General features: G+C 46.1%; 1 protein-coding gene across 1 annotated transcript; it reads right to left on the minus strand.

Moving 5' to 3' along the window:
* Positions 1 to 6,364, minus strand: BPIFA2 (BPI fold containing family A member 2). The gene is given in 6 exon segments (XM_068524737.1): positions 1 to 190; positions 2,426 to 2,578; positions 3,146 to 3,256; positions 4,259 to 4,296; positions 4,415 to 4,551; positions 6,229 to 6,364. Coding segments are annotated over 6 exon segments (765 nt in total).
* Between the last annotated feature and the right edge of the window lie 6,375 nt (positions 6,365 to 12,739).

The raw sequence follows: 12,739 nt of genomic DNA on the forward strand, positions 1-12,739 counted from the left end.
TCAGCTAATGTCAGGCCCCTGCTCCCCTCCTCCTGCTGCCAGGCCAGGGAATGTCACACCTGCCCCCCAGCAGGCCTGGCTCTGGACCCACAGGAGTTGGGGACTCACCTCATACTGCACCACAAGGGACACTGTCTTTCTCACGAGTTTGACCACAGTGTTCATGGCTTCACTGACCAGTCCAATGGGGCTGGAAAAGGGAGGAAACTGACAAAGCTTGGTGAAGTTGGCAGAGCAGCCAAGCAGGAGAAGTGGGAAGAGGATGGAAGATGGTGGAGCCCCTTGAAGTCAGGTGACTTGAGCCTCTATCCAGGGGGATCATCACTTAGAACCCCATGTCTGACCAGCAGCTCACCCCAATACCCCATGAGTCTCATCACAACCCTGAGACCTCATCCATTCATCCATCCATCCATTCATCTATCCATCCATCCATCCATCCATCCATCCATCCATCCATCCATCCATCTATCCATTCATTCATTCAACACATATTTATAGAGCACCAACTATGCGCCAGAAACCAAGTGAGACTGGGGACACAGGGATGAGCAAAGCACAAGCAGCTCCTAAACTGGCACCTAAATAGTATATTAAACAAGTTTGGCTAAGGCTGGCTCCTTCCTTCCCACCTGCAGCTCTCAGCATAACTGTCACCTCCTCAGAGCAGCCCTCCGTGACTGCTTGCCTAAGGGAGGGCTTTGTATCATAGTACCCTGTTAAGTGTGCTGCTCTGCCCAGGGATCATTGCAACGTGACACTTTCCTTGTGGGCTCTTTATTAGTGTACTGAATGCTCGTCTGTCTGCCTTTCCCTCAAGAGAATAAACTCCATGAGAACAAGTTCCTTGTCTGCTGTCACCAGTACATTCTCCAGAGCTCAGAATGATGGCTGCCTGGCATGTAGCAGATGTGTAATACATTTTTGGCCGAAGGAATAAATGAAGTAAACATACAATTAAATATATAATGAAAACTTGTGACAAGAACTCAGAAGGGCAAGAGTAGATTCTTACAAGAGAGAATAGGAGAAACTTTGTTTTAGACCCTGAAGAATGAGACGTACATTGAGATGGCTTGGGGGAAAAGGTGTTCTATGTAGCCAGAGCAGCCCGTGCACAGGTTTTGAGGCGGGAAGAAGTTTGTCTGAGGCACAGAGCAAAAGCTAGCCTGTCCAGGGCAGAGTGGGCAAAGGGGAGAGCACAGGGACATGAAGGTGGATCCAGACCAAGCAGTGCCTAGATGGCCCTGAGGAGGGCTTGGGATTCCACCCAAAGTGGAGAGAAAAGTCCTGAGAGAATTTGGAGCAGCAGAGTGGAATGCCATTTTACAGATATGGACACTGGGACCCAGAGGGCAGGAAGAATTCCCTGGGACTATGCGCAAGGCAGTATCCAGCAGGGCTCAGGTATTTGGACTTACATCTCAGTCTTTCCAAGTAATAGTAGGCTGTGGATCCTTTCTTTGGTTTTGGGGGGTCTTTAGGCAACCTGTGATCAGATTCCTTGTTGGGGTAGGATGGATTGACTTCTGCTCATGGCTCAGCCTTGTTCCCTGTCAAAGGCAACCTTCCCCCAGCCTTCAGCTTCCAGACCACTTTTCCTCTGCCAGCCATGACCAGAGTCAGCCTTTCTCCCTCCACCCTTTTCCCTGGGCTACACATGCTCTTTCAAGCACACAGTTTAGGATGCAGATTTTGTGGGTTACCAGAGATCAGTGATTTAAATGGAGAGGATTATGTTTTCAAGATCTCATTTTTGGAATTTTCCAGTGGGTGGAGGATGATTTGGGGAAATCTGAAATTAGAGCCCATGGTAGGTATTCACTCCTCTTTCTCCCTCCGAACTGGAGGCAAGAAGGTAAACACAGTTTATTATTATTATTGTTATTATTATTATTATTATTATTAAGGGACATTATATAATAATAAAAGGGCCAGTTTTTCAAGAAGATATAGCAATGCTAAATGTGCATGCACCTAACAACAGAGCTTCAAAAAGCATAAAGCAAAAATGGATAAAGCTGAAAGGTGAAATAGGCAAATTCACAGTTATGGTTGGAGAGGTCAACACTCGTGTCTCACTAATGGGAAGAACAAAGAGACAGAAAGTCAGCATGGATATTATTATTACTGAGAGCTTAGTATGTGCCAGGCTGAATGCTAAACACTTGCATTTTCTCATTTGGTCAGCACAGTACCTATGAATTAGGTATTATTATCATCCTCAGTTTACAGATGTGAAAACTGAAGCTCAGAGAGGCTAAATTGGTTACAAAGTCACAAGTTAGTGGCAAAGCAAACTTGACACAAGAGTCTGAACTCCTTTTCACCATACTATGCTCCCTCCCAGGTATAGGAATAAGGTTGAAATTAGGGGTCCCAAATCCTCTGGGAGCCCTGCTCTGGTGAGATGGGTGGGCCTGACCTGTCCGGTAAGGTGAGTGAGATGTTGGCTGGATCGTTGGTGCATTATTCCACGACCACTGTGGAGACACCAGTCTTGGCATCAGTTTCAATGCTGACACTAGTCTGGAGGTCCAAGTTGAGGCCCAGGTCGACAAGCTCACCCAACAGAGGCCTGCAGGAAATAAGATTCACAGTGAACAGAAGTCTAGAAGTCCCTTCACATTGCCCACTTGAGTTCCTCCATCTGTGTGGACATTATATGGGATGTCTATGGATAATGTCAATATGGTCTATTTTCTTTATGGAATCTACTTTTTTACATTAGGAGTTTATTCAGCTGGCCACATGGGTTTGGTTCATGTGATATTTCTATACAGTATCACACTGATGATTAAAATAAAAATAATAGTTAACATTTATTGAGAACAAATTCTGTGTTAGGTGTTTCAAAAAAAACTATTTTACATGGATTGATCCATTGAATCATTACACCAATACCATGAGGGAAAAGTACTATTATTATCTCTATTTTCAGAAAGAGGAAACATTTGGTATAGAGAAGTTAAGTAGCTATCCCAAGATCTCATAGCTAATGGATGATGAAATCATAGTGCAGTTAATTTATAAAGACTCTTCTACACATCCTCATTTTCCTATCTCTGTATCTGATTCCAGATTGGAGATCCATAGGCCATGCTGCACTGCCTCTCCCAAACCTCAGATTCTAATGCCTACTCATAGGGTCAGGGTGACGTTAGTGGTGATGGGGATACTCAGGCTAGCACCTTTGCCATCAGGAATCACTTCGAATTATTTGATATCCAGGATGTGGACGTTACTGATTTTCAACCTGTGCAAAAACCACAATTCACCCTTGTCACTCCTCATGACAGCCATTGCTGGGCACTTCTCTATGCCAGCATCGTGATGCGCATATGAGCCTCACTGACCTTGCCTGCTTTGTTCTTCATGAGAAGCCTGTTCAGAGGTTTGAATCTCTCCATTGGATGGCGTGGCATACTGAGATTCAGACAAATGTGGTTTCCCCCAAGACTCCAAGGGTAAATATGTGCCAGAGCCAGAATTTGTTGTTTTTTTTTTTTTAATTGAAGTGTAGTTGCTTTACAATGTTGTCTTAGTTTCAGGTATACTGCAAAGTGATTCAGATATAGATATAGAGATAGATTGAAGTAGATAGAGATATATATTTTATTTCAGATTCTTTCCCCTTATAGGTAATTACAAAATATTGAGTATAGTTCCCTATGCTATGCGTAGGTCCTTGTTGGTTATCTATTTTATATATAGTAGTGTGTATAAGTTAATCCCAAACTCCTAATTTATCCCCGCACAGCGCTTTCCCCTTTGGTAACCATAAGTTTGTTTTCGATGTCAGTGAGTCTGTTTCGGTTTTGTAAATAAGTTCATTTGTGTCATATTTTAGATTCCACATATAAGTGATATCATATGACATTTGCCTTTCTCTGACTTACTTCACTTAGTATGTTCATCTCTAGGTCCATCCATGTTGCTGCAAGTGGCATTATTTAATTCTCTTTTATGTACAGTCAGAATTTGAACCCAGAACTGCTGGACTCCAGAACTTCATGTGTGGAGCCACCCATGTATTGTGGATCCTGGTTTCCTCTCTCCTGAGGGCATCCAGACTACATATACTCAGCTATTTTCAGAGAAGACAAGTCTTATTCCTCGGAAAAGTGGCTTTAGGCACCAGCAAACAGGTAGAGGTAAGAGTAAAGAGAACCTTCATCCTGACCCTGAAATCACAGAATGAGAAAGCCCAAACCCATGAGATGCCCAGATAGGCCCTGCAGCCCTGCCTGTAATTTACCCAAGCTCTGGTAGAGCTGGCCTCAGACGACTTCTGCTCTGCAGGGACACACAAGGTTTATTCACCTTTCTGTCTTTGACCTTAATCTTACGTCCCCTAAAGATATGTATTCTCTTTTCTTGGAACAAAGATTTCTACTATGAAGCAGCGACTCACCTTTTCCACTACTTGAAAAATTTTAGAAAGGGCTTTGTCCAGCAAGTTCTCAGCTTCCTGGATCTTCTGCTGGGCCTCCTGCCAAGACGTGGATTCCTGGAGCGCCTCCAAGTCGGCCTTCAATTTCTGAAGGATAGCTGTAGAAACAATCTCCATTTAGTGTGATACACAACTTATGAAGCAGCTACTCTGCACCAGATACTAAATGAGACCATTTGCCTATGTTATTTCATTTAATCTTTATAACAACTCCATAAAGTAGATATTATTATTATCTACTAATAATATATATTATAATTATTATATAATAATAATTATTATTGTCTGCACTCAGATGAGGAAATAAAGGATCAAAAGGTTAAGAAATGGTCCTAAAGTCACACAGCTAAGGAGACCTTGTTCCTTCCATGCTGCCTTCACACTAAGATATACTCATTGTTCATCAACAAAGCAATCGATCCAGTGACCAGGTAATAGATATTGATTGCACATCAGCTTCTAGTAGTGAAGCTCTAATGAGATGCTCACACAAACAAAATAAACTTAGAATAAACTAAGAAATGGAAAATCTAGAATCAAGGAAAAAATATGGCTCCAACTCATGAAAGTGGCAAATAGGAGTCCCTGGATGACAGCTTCGCAGCAGGCCTAGAAAGCAATAATTCATACAGGAGCAGGAGGAGAGTGTCCTAAAGGGGGACTTCAGAGAAAAGAGGGATTTGATAGAGTAAATGGCATGGCAGAAGTAGAATGGCACATTTGAAAAGAATTAAGAATATATGTGCAGAAAATAATTCAAATAAGAAACAACAAGGCAACAACTCGCTCAAGGAGAAAAAAAAGGCTACAAGAAAAGATATGTAATCATAGTACAGCAACATGGCTCTGCAATGGACAGTATCTATCTACCTAGTTATAATGATGCAAACAGAGATGGAAACTACATCTGGTCCTGAAACTAACTAGGTGACCTTGATCCAGACACTTCTGTTTCTGAGCTCAGTTTTATCAGCAATGAAATTGGAGAGTGGATCCCTTCTGTTTCTTTGCAAGTTGCCTAAGCCCTGGCAAGGTTTGAAAGGCAGTCATGTACAGAAGTTAGTTTCTCCTATAAAGAATGTTTGTCAGTGTGCTGCCAATGTTTCCAGAAAATGAAAAGCAGGCCAAGTTCTTTCAAGAAATCATAATTATAAGGAGATATGATTAAGTAGAAAGGTAGGTAGTTTTAAAGCTACCTAAGCTAAGTAGGGCTCAATTTCCAATCAGTTAATACAAATTACTAAGCTAATTGAATGACTCAACAGAAGAATATGCTAAAAATATAAATAAAATATTTGAGTTAAAATATGTAGATTCTTTCGTAATTAGAGAGATGGTAAGTGAGATGAATTATAACCTTTCATCTGTGAGACTGGCAAAATATTTAAGTTTTCCATACCAGTGCTGTCAAGGGAGTAGAAAAAAAGACTATTGGAGAAAATGTTAACATAGGGGATTATTTGTCAATATCCAGTATAACTTAAAATGTGCATAACTTTTGAACTTTTGAAATGTCACTTTTAGGAATTGATCCTATGCATGTATTAGAAAATTTACTGTGATATAATATGTAAAGTTTTATTTATTTAAGCATTACTTGTTTCTAGAAAAATAAAAAATGAATGAACCAGGAACCAGATCACCACCTCTCTCAGGAAACCACCCATAAAGAGCAGCCCCTGGTGGCAGCCTTTGGTAATACAGGCATAGTGTTTAGGAGGCAAGCTCCTAGTTGCCACTGATCATCCCTCTTGCTGACTCACGTCCAAGTGTACTGTCAACGGTCTCAAGTCCTTTATCGAGAACAGGTTTCAGCTTGCTCACAACATCATTGCTGAGATCCTCAAGAAGAGATGCTGAGGTCCCAGTGAGCAGGCCGCACAAGAGAACAAGTTTCCAAAGCTGAAACATCTTGTCCTGACACCTGGACAGTCATGGGAGGAACAGGAGTGAGAATTACCCATAGAGAAAAGGGATCTTTGATGAGCACCTATCACTCTTACACTCAACAGTCCTTTAAGATCGATGTGGTTATCTCCTCTCTTACAGATGGGCAGCACAGGTCAGAAAGCTAGAGCAACTTGCCCAGACATACACAGCCAGTAAGTGGAGGAGCTGCTATATGACAAGTCACACTTGACTCCAAGTCAATGCTCTTTACACAGAGGTCCTTTGCACATGCTCTCTTCTCTGCCTGGAACATTTCCCTCTTCTTTGCCTTTTTACCTAAGTCACTTCCTACTGACTCTCCAGCTTCGGTAAGACATCTTGTCCTCTATGAAACGCACTCTAGGCCCCTCCCCAGAGTCTAGGTTTAGGGGGCCCCACTCTACCATTTTGCTGCCTTCATTCTCTAATCAGAGTCCTGGGTACCAATTAGTGATGACTTGTCTGTCTTTCCCACCACGCTGTGAACTCCTTAGAGGAGGGACTGTGACTTATTTCACCGTTGAATTCCCAACCCATAGTAAAAAGCCTGCACCTAGTACAGTACAACAAAATAAAGGTTTGCCAAATAAAAGTATGAACAAATAATAGGGTGCCACATCATGACCATGCATTGCTAATCAGTTTGACACTTCTAATATAATCTATTTCTTAATTTCCTATTTTCAAAATAGTAGCTAATTCAAGTGGCCCTTCCCTTTGCCTCTTGCCCCCAACACCTTCAGAAGGCCTCCATGTGGGGAGACATTAATGAGGAAGTCCACCATTCACAGGTTTGGAGGAAAATACCAAATCCTTGCTCCCCTGCACAGTCTCCTTGAATTGTGCTGGGTGGTGATGGCCCTTATATGGTGGCGATGGGATGGGAGGCTGCCCATGGAAGCAAGCCCTGGTTTCAGAGCCATCCAAGGAGACTCCAAAGAAAATAACCCCTGTCCAGAGTGAACACAGAGACTTCCAACCCAAAGGTCACTGAGGATGCTTGAACTGGAATGGATGGATATGGAGAGGACTTTGTGCCAAGACTAAGATCAGGTTCTCATAGAGCCTCCAGCTGCCAAGACGGTTGCCATTGTGGGTGGGGGCTGGGGTAAAGACTGAGAATGGATAGAATTGATGAGTTGGAGAATGTTCTGGTAGGAGGACCCAGAATATATGGGTCCAGGCTGATCATCCAGCCTAATCCTGTCTTCATTTGGAAACTCAGGCTCAGAGAGGGAAAGCAACCAGCTTGAGGTCACCCAGTAAGACAGGGACAGAGATGGAGCTAGAATTGTGACCCATAGAGTCAGGGTCAGAGACCAGTGGGGTCATTTATCCCAACCCTCCTCTGGCGTCTGAGTGTTCTCCACAACATCCCTCATGGTGGAGCCAGCCTCTGGGCAAATGTTTGCAATGACGGGTTGCTCACTACAATCCTCCCAAGCCTGCCTGCTCCATTTATTCAGTAGTGTTCCTCCTGAGAGTGAACAAAATCTGCCTCCATATTAACCCCCAATATTCGGTCTCCCTCTGCACACTTGCTCCCAACCCCTCTACCTTCAATGCAGCAGCCAGAGGGGTCTCTCAGCTTAAACCCAAAGTGCTCACCACGGCCCACAAGAGCCTGTGTCATCTGCTCACTGCCTCTCCAAACTCATCTACCCCTCCCTCCCTGGCCCCTACTGTCTTCCTTCTGTTCCAGAAAGATGACAGCCTCTTTGCTGTGTTGGGCCTTTGCACAGACCATTCCCTCTTCCCAGAACTTTCCTCCACAACTGTCTTTGGCTCTCGACATCACCTCAGAACCTCCGTGACTGCCTGCCTGAGGTGGTCCCTCCCCGTCTTCCCCGATCTCAGCTCCTTGCTGGCTTCTTTCATGGCAAATCATCAAAATTTGACTTTTTTCCTTTGCTCTCTGCCCTCAGCCAGTTGTTACCACACCCACTCTGGGGTTTTCCTCTCACATGGGTCCCCTAGACCCTGACCTGTCTGTAGAATGCTCCAAGCCTCTCTCTGGGGCATCCTATAAGGCCATCTACTACCTGGGAAGGTGGCGAAGGCCCCCTCACCAGAGATGCTCAAGAATTTGATCAGATGACTGCTAAGGTCCTGTGTGACTTCATGTGACTGTGAGCCGTGTGTGATTCTAAATTTCCTCAGTCTATTGTTCAAAGACCATTGTTGCATATTTGTATGATTCTTCCCCCCAGATTTTCTTTCTACCTGAGTCTGGCTGCCTCATGGGGATGTGGTTCCCTCAGGCTTCCTGCCTCTTTCCTTTTCTCACCCTCCCTCCTCCCAAGACCCCACCTCCACCTGGCCGTGGCCTCCTGGGGTCACAGTGGCTGGTGTGGGTGCTGTTTCTCATCATGGACCACACCCAGGACAAAGCCAGCTTCTCCCACTGATGTCGGCCGCCTCTCATGGCTGAGCTTTGAGGTGAAATTAACTAGACACTCTTGTCCCCTGGGGGTGGGCCTGGAGGTGGGCACACATGCACCTCAAAGGTCCTGCTTTCTAAGGAGCCATATTCTCAGGGTCGCTCACTCCTCTGCAGGTTCACTGGCTCCAACCCACATGAGGATAGGACTTTACCACACCCTCAAGGGCCCCCTTCTGCTAAAGGTTTAGTGTACACCAAGTCTGATGTACACTAGACTAAATCTACCTAAGTGGAGAGAAACCATGCCCCCCTTTTTTCTGAGGTCTTCTGGATCCTAATCCCAGCAGTGTGTGTGGGACTCTTGAACAAGCACATACGTACTTACACATGTGAACATGTGCACATTCACACATGCACGTATGCACACGTGCAAGAACAAGACAGCATAAGCTAGACTCATATGAAGAAAACACATACATTTCCATCCCTACACAAGGGGTACATTTACAGTATCATGGAGACCATATAACTACTGTTCTGGATAAAAGAGCTCACTACCAGCAAAGGGGGCTTTGGGTTTGCACAGGTTGCCTGGGTCTGTTTTTGTCCTTAAAAAATTTAGATACAATTATCTGACAAATCTCACTAGAGAATGAAGCCATATTAAGGGAATGAGAAAATGTATCCTTTTAGTGCCTGGATTCGGCTGTGCCTGAAGTTCTCTATGCCCAGGACTTTCCAGTTCAAACACATTTCTCCCTCCCTCTTTTATATTTGTTGAAGCCAGTGTGAGTTGGATCATGCCATTCAAACCCACAGTAAATCCTGACTTAACACATTTGTAGATACACATCTGCTTCCTCCCTTCTGATGACTACTCAAGGGTCACATGACCACATTGGAAACATAACAGACATCAAAGCCACAGGAGAGCTTAGAGTTCATCAATTTAACCTCCTTCCTGGGAAGTCTGGGGAGGCTGTGCCCCAGAGAAGGAGAAGGACTCATCCAAGGCTACACGGTGACGTGAACTCCACTTATTTTCCTCTTTCATTTCATATCTTTTAGGTTTGTTGAAATTTTCTACTCTGGGCAATAGCCTTTTAAAAAAAGGTTAAACAAAATCACCTAATAAGTTTGCTTAAACTATAGATGCCTGATGCCCTCCCTAGATACTTAGGGTCAGGGGCTCCGGGATGGAGTTGCCTGGGGGCGGCTGGCTAGAAATGGAAACAACTGGACTAGATGGCTTGAAGGTACTTTCTACCTGAATTCTATGAGCTGTGACCTCCACCCCATCCTCTGGAGCCCCAGCTCAGCCCAGACATGACCCTCACAACCCTAGGTGCTTATCCTGCTTCATCTTGTTTCATCTCCTCAGCAACCACGCAGGGGGTGTTACTGCCCCCATTTCCCGGCTGCGGAGCGTAAGACTCAGAAGGGGAGGGTGACTTGCTCAAGGCCACACAGATGGGAAAGGGCAAGGCTGGAGAGTGCACGCAGTTCTGCATCCTCTCCCACTGAGATCGGCTGTTCCAGCTCGCAGCCTCTGGGGGCAGCAGCGAGTCGCATTCTTTGGCCCCAGTGCCCAGCACCCAGTAGGTGCGGGTGAGTGCCTGGCCCTGGGCTTCTTACTGCAGGTCCACTTTCACCGTTGGTGCCCACGACAACCCCGTGAGGAGGTTTGGAAAGCGCCATTTTCCAGCTGAGGAAACAGGTTCAGGGAAGGGAGGTGGCTCGCCCAGGACTCACAAGGACAGGAATTTGGGTCCCCAGGGAAGGACCTTTCTACCATGTCACTTGAGGCCAGCTGGTGGAGCAGGAGAGTCCTTGGGCTAGAATATCCTGTTTATTCCTCAGCCTCTGCTGTTTGATTTGGTTGTAACGCCTGGTGCATTGGGCCCGTGTCAACCTGGAATATGGTCCAGGAAGCACAGATGGGTGCCCACTTGGCATCAGGCTGGGAGCACCAGCAGAGAGCTCCAGGTCACCCAGTGTCCATCTCCTCCGGTCGCCCACCTGCAGCTCAGTAGGGACCTGTAAGCCTGTCCTCCACATGAACGCGTCCAGAGCAAAGTAGGGGTAGGGCTGGAGGCTTCGGTAGCTAGTTTTCCTCACGCTGACTGTGGTCCCACCATCAGAGCACAGAGCAGGGAGAAGGTGGCAGCCCAGGTGCCCAAGCCTGGGCCTGGGATGTGGAAGATGCCGTCCAGCAGAGCCTTGGGCCGGTCAGCAGACGCCCCTCTCTGGCTGTCTGTGCCCAGTTCTGCAAACACATGAGGTCCCTCCCTCTTGTCCTGGTTGTGGGCACAGAGCTGAGGGCTGTGCTGAAATCTTGTGAAGAGAGTTTTTCCCGCCTCAGGATCGCAACCCAGGGGGCCAAGTGTGATGTAGTGACCTCAGACCCGGTGTTCACACCAGGCCTTAGCTGTCTCATCGTAAAATGGGTAAACACCCGCGCGCCTGGATCCAGGTTGCAAAATGGAAATTAAAAGGGTACCGAGGGGGCAGTAGTCAGACCCCGGCTCTGGAGTTGGGCAGGCTGGGATCGAATCCTCTCTCGTTGCCTGTTGCTGGCTGTGCTGCCTGGACAAGGGGCTTCATCACCCTGAGCCTCAGGTTCCCCTACCTGTGAAATGGGACTGATGATGGGACTTTCCTCCCAGGCATATCGTGAGGAGGCGGTGGGATAATGTGTGGTAGGCCCCCGATACATGGTAACAACAGTGATGATGATGATTATAATTATTGCTGGTTTCTGGTCACTTCACTCCCGTCCAACTCAGGTCTCCCATCTGTACGTGGCCCCGCCCCACAGGGTTATGGAGAAGATTAAATGAGAAGATTGAGCATCCAGTATGCTTAATGCTTAATCAACGGCAACAGCATTTCTTATTTTTGTGTGCAATAAAGACCAGATGAGCTAAAATGGTCTCAGGCCTCCAGTATACCAGTGTCTGGAAATTCCCTTAGGTGCTGGTGTATAGCCCTTAGGTGCTGGTGTATAGCCCTTGGCAGGTGTGATTCCTCACTGAGCCTCAGTTTCCCTTCCGGGGCCACGTAAGGGAACTCTTAAGAACTATGTTCTCAACTACAAGTCTGATTGATTGTAGGGACTGGATGGAGCGTTCTGCTGAGAAGCCCTCCCAGGCAGCTCCTGGGCTTAGAGGGCATCATTGATTAGTAATGTCTGCCACAAGTTCAGGAAGGGAGAGTGGAGCAACCGCACATTTGGCGGTGCGGGACCAGGTCATCTCTAAAGGTCCCTCCAGCTGGTGATGGGCACATTGACACCACATGTTCATGGAGGGTGGGACTCTGGGACCTGCCTTGTGCTGGGGTATGGAGGAGGAGACCCCAATCTGGGTTCCAGTCTTGGCTCTGTTAATAACCTGCTTTGTGACCTGGGGCAAGACACTCATTTTCTCCTAGGGTCTCCGTTTCCTCTAATTACAAAATGAGCAGAGGTTCCCTGCTATTCAGCTGAGCTCTCAGGACTCTGAGAGGTGGTCAGGAACATCTGGGGGCTACTTGCTACATTCCCACCAGCTGGGGCACCCCACGCTCTTGCTCTGAGCAGGAATCGCACCAGCTCCTAGGGCACAGTGATAATCGTCCCTGCTCTGAGGCCATGAGGGCCAGGACCACAGGGCATCATCCCCAGGGCCTGACACACAGTAGATGCTCAATAAATATTTATTACAGTCTGCAGAAGCATTTTTCTTTATTGCTGATTAATTAAAATATACACATTTAAAAATTCATGCATTTTATTTATAACAGCACAATAAGCTTGCTCTTAGTGTCAGCCTCGGCTGTGCATCCCAGACTTTTCCCCTGTTGGCTGTGTGACAGCAGGCAAGTACCGCAACCTCTCTGAGGTCTGGGGTTTTTAACCATAAAATGAGAACTAGAATGTCCTCTACCTTAGAAGAGCTGCTGGCGGAACTAAATGAGGAAATGTCAGTAGAGAG

This window comes from Eschrichtius robustus, chromosome 16 (genome assembly GCF_028021215.1).
Source record: "Eschrichtius robustus isolate mEscRob2 chromosome 16, mEscRob2.pri, whole genome shotgun sequence".
Classification (NCBI taxonomy): domain Eukaryota; kingdom Metazoa; phylum Chordata; class Mammalia; order Artiodactyla; family Eschrichtiidae; genus Eschrichtius; species Eschrichtius robustus.